The 9,505-nt window shown below is 32.6% G+C and overlaps 2 protein-coding genes across 2 annotated transcripts; both read left to right on the top strand.

Moving 5' to 3' along the window:
- On the top strand, positions 1-983 carry LOC146939293 (senescence-associated carboxylesterase 101-like). Its single transcript, XM_085753032.1, has one exon. The coding sequence runs from the start codon at positions 98-100 to the stop codon at positions 809-811; it is 714 nt and encodes a 237-aa protein (XP_085609158.1). The 5' UTR covers positions 1-97; the 3' UTR covers positions 812-983.
- A 2,804-nt stretch (positions 984-3,787) lies between these two features.
- On the top strand, positions 3,788-7,550 carry LOC146939292 (senescence-associated carboxylesterase 101-like). The gene is made up of 4 exons (XM_085753031.1): positions 3,788-3,869; positions 3,987-4,332; positions 5,590-6,135; positions 6,546-7,550. Exons 1-4 carry the CDS (start codon positions 3,853-3,855, stop codon positions 7,359-7,361), a joined length of 1,725 nt encoding a protein of 574 aa, XP_085609157.1. The 5' UTR covers positions 3,788-3,852; the 3' UTR covers positions 7,362-7,550.
- The last annotated feature ends 1,955 nt before the right edge of the window (positions 7,551-9,505 follow it).

Here is a 9,505-nt window from a genome sequence, read left to right as displayed (position 1 = left end):
ACTACCTTTAAACTCCAATTTTTCATGACCTTATTTCTAACATTTAATTGTCCTGCAGAAGACGATATCATTTGATCCATCCAAGAAATTGAATGACATGAAGGTACATATGGCCCGACTTGAATGGTACAAAAAGAAAACTAAGAATGAAAATGCAGGGTACTATGACAGCTACAAAAACATGAACCAACCAATTGACCATGATGCTGTTGGGTTCCATAAAAAACTCACTATTTACTGGGAAAAGATGGTTGAAGAAGCTGAGATGAAGCCACAAAGAGAAGGTGCAGCTTTTCGTACCCGTTGGTTATATGGAGGGACTACTTACAGAAGAATGGTTGAACCACTAGCTATTGCCAAATACTATAGTGAAGGTGGTAAAGACTATGTTAATAACAAACGGTCCGAACATTTCAAACAGTTGGAGGAGTGGTTATTGGAAGATTCACAAAATCGCACAAGTGATATAGTAAATAGTACACATAGCAAGAATGTGGAAGCTATTTTGACTATAGATTCTTGCTTTTGGGCGCATGTGGAAGAGGCTCTTCTTTTATGCGGAGAGTTGAAGGCTGTCAAAGAGAAAGGCGAGGCACTAAAGAAATTGTTTGAAGTTGAGATATATGTTTATGGGTTGCTCAAGGATTATGCAGTGTCTCCTGAGATATTTCTGGCGCAAAGCAGCTATATTCGTTGGTGGAATGAGTATAAAGAAATTAAGGGATCTTCATACACTTCAGCACTCGCGAACTTCATGAACGATGATACAAAGATTAAGCAGTATGCTATAGGAGCTTATGATTTCCCCTGAAGTGTAATTAATATGTAATAAAGAGCGTGTGTATCATATGTTATTTTTTTTTTTTTCCGTTAAAACAAACTTCTGAATTTGGGTGGAGTGGCAGCTACCCCTCCAAATATTTCTGATTTTGTAATATTGCGTGGTTGGGATTGTTAAGTCTTGTGGATATTCAGTTGGTTATTGGTTGGTTATAATTATATGTTTCTGCATGGTTGTAGATACTGTTTCTATCTGTTAGGTTAGTTAGCATTGTGTTTGTTGCATCAAACTGTGTACCTTACTAATTAGGAGCATATACCTTATAAGTAGTGTAGAAGTGAGTATTGACTTTAATCATTTTGTAGAGCTAATAGGGCATAAGGACTATGTCTGATTGAGCCATCCTTGATCTATCCTTGAAAAATTCTCAGAAATTATCTGATCCTAACCTCAGAAATTCCTACTCTTAAAGAGCGAGTTTGCGAGTTACATTTTGGAAGAGAAGACTTTGAAACGCTAAATCTATATTAATATATATTTGATATTTTTAAATAAACTGAGAACAATATGATTCATAGGGGTGGGCATGGTTGGGTTAACCTAAAAAACCGAACCGAACCAAAATTTTGAAATGGTTCGGGAAAACCGAACCGAACCGTTTCAGGTTTGGAGCTTACCGAACTGAACCAAAGTTATGGTTTGGTTAACCATTTGCTTACCTATTAACCATACCGAACCGAACCAAAACAAATATTTTTTATCCAATGAATAAAACCACTTTTATTATAAAAAATAACAAATTAAAATTAAAAGTTAGAATAGTTTATTTCTTCCAAAACAGCTTATTCAAAACAGTTTATTTTATGCAAAATAGCTTATTTAAAAAAAAAAACAAGGAATGAAGTTGAGAAAAGGGCAACAGTGTTGGATGTGGTTTTGTTGCTTGAACAAATCTGGTAGAGATAAGTAGGATTTTGTGCTTTTGTAGTTGAGCTAAGAGAAAGGTAATGAAGAGGAACAGAAATAGAAGGTTGAAGGAATTCAAAGACATGGTGTAATTGATGGTTCTGTTGATTGTGTTAATGAATGAAATGTTGCATATGTTAATGTTTGTGAAATCGAAATTTGTTTTAAGATTATTTATTAACTGGACATCATTTTTTTTTTTTGAAAGAATTAACTGGACATCATTTGTTGCAAGTTAAAAATGAAGTTTCAAGTCAAGTAAAGTCAACCTTGTTTTGTCGTTGTTATGATGCATTTTAGTCCTTGTCATTCTGTTTTCTCTGAAATTAATCATCTAGGAAAAGTCTTTGTTTATTTATTGTTGGACGTGTTTATTACTCTATGTTGAAATTGTGTAAGACGTCGTAGAATGGAAAAAGGAAAGGTCAAGAGAGTGATGTAAGAAACTGAGGACATGGAAAATAAAGGATTGTGAAGGGACCACAATTCCCATGAGAATGGGTTATAGACTGTTATCATGGTTGCTTACTTGGTTTAGCTTTATAAAAGCTTCATTTTATAAGGGAGATAGAAATCTCACGTTGATAGAAAAATTGAGGTTGAACATTTTATAAATGAGAGAATCGGGCTTAATTTGGTGTATGTTTCAGTTCTTTTGCTTAATGTTGGCCACCGGGCTCCCTTAATGAAAAAGAGCTTATTTTTAGTTCTTTTGCTTAATGTTAGAGGCCATCGGGCTCCCTTAATGAAAAAGAGCTTATTCAAAAAAACTTATTTTATTAAAAATAGCTTGTTACGATCTCTTTTTAAAAACAAGTTAATCAAAACAACTTATTTTATGCAAAACAATTTATTCAAAACATCTTATTTTATGCAAAAACAACTTATTTTAAAAAATAGCTTATTTTATGCAAAACACTTTATTTTAAAAAACAACTTATTCAAACAGCTTATTTTATGAAAACAACTTATTTTAAAAAAATAGCTTATTTTAAAACAGTTTATTCAAAACAACTTATTTTATTTAAAACAACTTATTTTATTCAAAACATGTTTTGAATAAGTTGTTTTTTTTGAAAATAAGCTGTTTTGAATAAGCTGTTTTTAAAATAAGGTGTTTTTCATAAAATAAGTTGTTTTTTTAAAATAAGTTGTTTTTCAAATAAGCTGTTTTGAATCAGCTGTTTTTTTTTAAAATAAGTTGTTTTTTTTAAATAAGCTGTTTTGAATAAGCTGTTTTTTAAAATAAGGTGTTTTGCATAAAATAAGCTTTTTTGAATAAGTTGTTTTTTAAAATAAGCTATTTTGCAGAAAATTAGCTATTTTGAAAGCTGTTTTTTCAAATAAGCTGTTTTGAATAAGTTGTTTTTTAAAAATAAGTTGTTTTCATAAAATAAGCTGTTTTGAATAATTTGTTTTTTAAAATAAGGTGTTTTGCATAAAATAAGCTGTTTTGAATAAGTTGTTTTTTTTTAAAATAAGCTATTTTGCATAAAATAAGCTGTTTTGAATAAGCTGTTTTGAATAAGCTGTTTTGATTAAGCTGTTTTTTTAAAATAAGTTGTTTTCATAAAATAAGCTATTTTTAAAAATAAGGTGTTTTGCATAAAATAAGCTTTTTAAAATAAGCTATTTTAAATAAGTTTTTTTGGAAAGATCCAACAAAGAGTTCAAGTGGTTTCCTTAAAAAAAAAACAGTTCAAGTGGTTTGGTTCGGTTCAAACGGTTCGGTTCGGTTCAAGATGGTTCGGTTATGGGTCAAGAACTGTTAATAAATTAACGTTTCAGTTCGTGAACCATTATAATGGTTCGGTTATTTTTGGTTCGGTTCGCGCGGTTCGGTTCGGTTCATGGTTCTTTTTACGCACCCCTTAATATGATACAACCACCTAGATTTTTTTATATAAAAAAAAGACCACCTAGATTTATTAAATCTACAAGAAAGTATATAAAATAAAATTAAAACAAAGTAGACTAATACAGTGTGTTGACTTGACTCCACTTTTGGTGTTCCCTTAATACCCTTCTTTGCAATGCCTTCAACTATTTAAAGACCACTTTCCTAATTAACCATATAATCTCAATCATTTTCCAAGAACTTCAGCATGACACAGTCTATACTGTAAGTGATGATGATAAGTAGAATAGAATCATGCACTACTTTTTCATTTGTTTATATGAAAACTTGAACTTATAAATGAAACTAACTTGTGACTATTACTGATTCTTTTTCATGCAGATTTAGCAGTGGAATTGAGCTTGCATCTTTAGTAACAAGTTCTAGTATCCTTTGTAAATCCTGGACTGCTATCTCATCTAATAATGAAGACATCGTTTGGAACGATGGTATTAATCTTTCTTGGAAAGTTGATGAAAAATCTAGTTCAGATTTTACAATTATAGCGTTTAAGGCCACTTCTTCCGATGTTCAAGCTGATTTTGTTTCTTCAGCTAAACTTAAGCGAGATAATTTTCTTGACTTTGAGTTTCTGTGTTCAGAGAGAATTCCAAATTTCTCTCTTAACGGGACTGCTGTTTCACTCTTTCGTGAAAATCATCACCAACTTGAGAAGTTGAAAACCGAGGTACATCTCATCCTTGGCCTTTTTGATTATGTATCTAATTCATCCGTGGCATTCTTTATAAACTCTTTTCAGGCCTTGTTTAACCTTCAAACTTGTTTTGATCCTAACCTATATAATTTAATAGAAAAATGAAAGAAAAAAAAAACAAAAAATTAAAGGACAATGACCTTGAAAAGAAGTTCCCTTTTCTTTGTATGTTGCTGTTTTCATTTTGCATATCTAACTCCTTCTAGCATAAACAATGACCTTAAGTGACAACTTGGATTGGTAGATTGGGAAGTAAGTAACATGGTTTAGTTCCTCTTGTTTTGTTCACATTATTTGTAAACCAATGATCGATTAAGCAATTCACGTATCAGACTATCATATGTGTTTAGAAGTGATTTTTCAAACCACTTGAGGAGTATGGGTGAGTTTAAAAGTAATATGAAATATTTGTATGCCTTATATTTAAACAATGTTTTTTTTTTTGTTGTAAACTTACTAGGATGGTTAAATAAATTTAATTTTAAAAATAGTGCACATCTTATTGTTAGCTATGAAATCTAGATACTTCTTGTTTTATGCAATTCTATTTTCTTATTTTGCCACCCAGGTTCTTCTGTCCGTCTACAGAATTTCTCTAGTTGAGGATTTTGGTAGCTCTTTCTCACTATTTGTTCTGTTTCTGTTCTTGCTCCTGAATTTTTATGCATGTGCTCCATTCTTTGGTTTGCATTGTTTCCGAGTTCATGTTTTCTTATTTTGCTGCCCTGACCTTCTTGCTCTAGTCCTCTGCACATCTCTTAACAAGTATTTGACATTATGTAATACATGTTCATATTTATTATATAGGCTATATTTTACCATGATTATTTAAGAAAGAGCAATGATAGGTAGACAGCCTTAATGTATACACTCCTTTGTACCAGTCGAAAAATTTCAGTTAATCAAATATATGGTCTATGTGACCCCTTGCGTGACCAATATTTTTCCAGAATTGATTTGGTTAACTAAGTGGAAAAATAGTGGTCACGCGCATTTTAGTTGAGTGACCACATTTTTCAGCTTCTAAATAGTGGTCACGCAGACCATATATTTGGGTAACTGAAATTTTCGAGAGTAGTACAAAGAGGTGTACACATTAAGGGTGTTTACCAATCTTTATTCTTTAAGAAATTCTTGCATCGCGGTATTATACCGTACTCATATCTAGGCTTCTCTTTCTAGGCATATTAACTTTTCCCTGCGATCCGTTATGTTACAATCTTAATGCAGATTAATAATTTCACCAATGAATCAACTCAGTTGATTTTTACTGGGCATGGTCTCGGAGGATCAATTGCTTCTCTCTTTGTTATATCACTATTACATAACGTTGCTTTAGGAAAGGATCGTCCACTCTGCATCACATTTGGTTCACCATTTATTGGTGATACGAGTTTGCAACAAGCCATATCACGCAGTTCTATTTGGAATTCCTGCTTCATACACGTTGTGTCACACAGAGACCCACTTCCAAGGCTCTTCGTTACAAATGGAACCAGCACCTACAGGCCTTTTGGAACATTTATAATGTGTTCTGATGCAACTTCTTTTGAGAACCCGGAGTCTATCTTGGAAATTCTCATGGCATTGGCCTCAATCCATGATAAAAATGAAGAACTCGAGTCTGTTGATTACGGAAATATAGTAAAAAATCTCTATCTTAAAGCAGCACGCAGAGATTTTTCCACTCAGGCTGAAAACATGACTAATCCAGATTCACTAGCAACTGGTATTAGTTTGCAGTTGCAGGCACTAGGATTGACCCCACATATGCAGGTAGGTGAACATATTCTATTTCTACTTGAACAGATTGAATTATATAACACTCAATAGGTGTGGCCATCAGTTGACAACATAGTGCACACACTAAACTTGTGACTGGAAGGATTAAGGTTTGATCCCCACAGAGCAACCCTTTATATGTGACTAAGTTCCAGACTGACAATTAGTTCCATAACCGGCACACAACGTTGAAGCTTGTAGGGATAATATGGGTGTCACTAGAGTGCTAAATGTTATGATTACAGACTTACAGTGAAATAAATAAAAATTCTAAATTTGTCTAATTGAGGTTTATCTAGACTCACTATGTGTAATTACACTACTACATTTTTTTTTGAGCAAATTACACTACTAGATGTAAACTATAACTTTTCATGACCTCATTTCTGAAATTGACTTGGCAGCAGGAACAGAACAATGAAATCAATACTCTGGACACAAAGTTAAAAGAACTAGAAAAAGGATTCATCCTACAGAAGGGGATGTTATCTGATCCAGCCGGGTTATTGAATGAAATGAAGGTACATATGGCCCAACTTGAATTGTACAAAAAGAATACTAAGAATCAACAAATAGGGTACTATGACAGCTACAAAAATATGAAATCACCTGTCGACCGTAAAGTTGTTCAATTCCATGAAGAGCTCACCAATTACTGGGAGAAAATGGTTGAAGAAGTTCAGATGAAACCTCAAAAAGAAGGTGCAGCTTTTCGTACCCGTTGGTTAGATGGTGGGACTACTTACAGGAAAATGGTTGAACCTCTAGCTATTGCTGATCATTATAGAGAAGGTGGTAAAGACTATGTTAATAATAAAAGGTCTAAACACTTCAAACAGTTAGAGGAATGGTTGATGGGAACCAATCCAACAAGTGATACAAACAATACACGTGGAAAGAATGTGGAGGCTATTTTGACTACAGATTCTTGCTTTTGGGCACATGTTGAAGAGGCTCTACTTTTATGCAGAGAGTTAAAGGTTGTCGAAGAGAAAGAAGAGACACTAAAGAAATTATTTGAATTTGAGGTGTATGTTTGTAAGTTGCTCAAGGATTATGAAGTGTCGCCAGATATTTTTCTAGCGCAAAGCAGCTATATTCGTTGGTGGAACGAGTATAAAGCAATTAAGGGATCATCGTACACTTCAGCACTCGCGAACTTCATGAATGATGATACCAAGATTAAGCAATATGCTATAGGAGCTTATGATTTCCCCTGAAGTGTATTAACTATGTAATAATAAAGAGTGTGTGTGTATCATATGTTTTATTTCCTTAAAATGAAATTCTGTATTTGGGAGAAGTGGCAGCTACCCCTCCAAATACTTATATTTATGTAATATTGCAAGGTTTGTAGAAACTAATTGGTAAATGATGATTTTCTTCAAGGTTTGGATGTTAAACATAAATATGCACTGTAAAAGATAACTGAAAAAAGTAAGAAGGTTACCAATGCAATTGAGAAGTCTTGTGGTTGATTATCAGAGACCAACAAGATTTTAGTACTAGTGGTACTCCTCAATTTCTTTCTATAAAAACATTTATACTTCAAGCGAAACAATCGCAATAGACAGGGTCCGGTTGTATTTGTGTCTTTGAACCATCTTTGGACGATGATTCTTTCACGGACGAAGGTAAAGTGCGATGACATTCAGGAAAAATACCGATGATTTGGTAATTCGTTGAGATGTTTCTCTTTTAACGAACCAAGTTCAACATCTTAGTATTGGCTGAAAGGTTATTTCTTAACAAAAATGATTGGAACTGTGCATGAAAGTGGTAGTCAGACACAGAGACGGATCCAGAAATTTCTATAAGTGGGGTCAAGTTAAATATTATAAATACTAATAAAAAAAATATAAATGCATAAATGACTTTGAATATAAAAAAAGTTAAACTAAAAATTCTTGCAAAATAAAACTCCTAGAATACAATATTATTGCGCCACCCAGAAGAATTAAATCAAGTAATTTCTTCTTTCTTTTACTTTTCGTCAACTTTAAACTAAAAATATCTACAGATATTATCCAAAATAAGAGATTAGCGAAATTATATCATTGTATATCCAAAACTTGAAAACATTTTAATATCTAAGGATTGTAATTGTTCTCTACATGTTTTCATATTTTGAAAGTGTTGTATGGTTTTTTTTCGTTTTCAAACATATTACTCTCTACGAGTGTGACTAAACAATCATTCAAAAATTCATCCCTCTTACGGTTGCACATTTGATTCTTCACAAAATTCATACTTGAAAAAAACTCCAATCAACTAATGCAAGACAAAAAATAATGCTAAATTTAGAAGTAAACACATCATTGCATAAGCAATGTTTTTTAGTTTCAACTATCATTCTAGTAATATCACTAATTTCATGCAAATTCTATTGTTCACTAAATTGTTCCCATAAACTCCAAAAAAAAAAAAATTTGAAGGATAAAATTAAGCCAAATTAACAGTTTTTTATGTAATGTGGGATCATTAATAAACTTCATGTGGGGTCAATGTATAAAAATACTCATTATTGTTGATAAAAAGATAAAAATTGCACATTATTAATTTAAAAAAAAAATGAAGTAAGTGGGGTCAAGAGCCCCCATTTCTTACTACTTGGATCCGTGCCTGGTCAGACACCTCAACTCGGTTGGCATCCCTAAATACCCCAAATCAAGTATAAGCATACTCATAATAAAATATTACTAACAGAAAAAGAAAGACAAGAACAAAAAAAGAGCTATTGGGCTCGATTCCTAAAAAAATACATCTCTTAAAAACAAGGGTCTTGCTAACTTGTGGTCTAATGACACAAGATAAGATAATAAATGTAGAAATTTAATCTTGAAAATTGTGCATTCATAATCTTAAAACTTAAAAACTTATCTTTTTAATGTAACATTTATTTTTTAATTCTATTTTTAGATCTTTATCTTGTGGCCTTAGGGCACAAGTTAGCATTTTCCAATTTATTTCAAGAAGAATATAAAAAGCCATGTTATATTCCAAATTATTACGTTTTACTTTTCTTATCTGTCCGTTTCCCATGGGTGAATTAAACAAGACGTTACAATCCCAAGGTTGATTAAGTGAAGGGTGTTATTTAAAGACCACTTTCCTAACCGTGCATGATCATATCATCTCATTCATTCATAACTTAACCTTTTGTTTCCCTAGGACCTTCTCAGTTTCGGCTCAGCTCACTCTCTTTGTAGCAATCATATCATATCATGGATGCTTTCGTGAAGAAGTTTTTTCCCAAGTACTCTGGCCCTGGGGCATCGTTCCCTGAGTGCGACAACCTGAAGTTCCACACCTTCCTTTCAGGTTACATGAAAGTGGATGACCAACATTCTGTTCAAACCACCCG

Source organism: Medicago sativa, chromosome 3 (genome assembly GCF_051527215.1).
Source record: "Medicago sativa cultivar Bolivia chromosome 3, Bolivia_mono, whole genome shotgun sequence".
NCBI lineage: Eukaryota > Viridiplantae > Streptophyta > Magnoliopsida > Fabales > Fabaceae > Medicago > Medicago sativa.
Note: the sequence above shows the minus strand (reverse complement) of the source record. Positions and strands in the feature narration are given on the sequence as shown.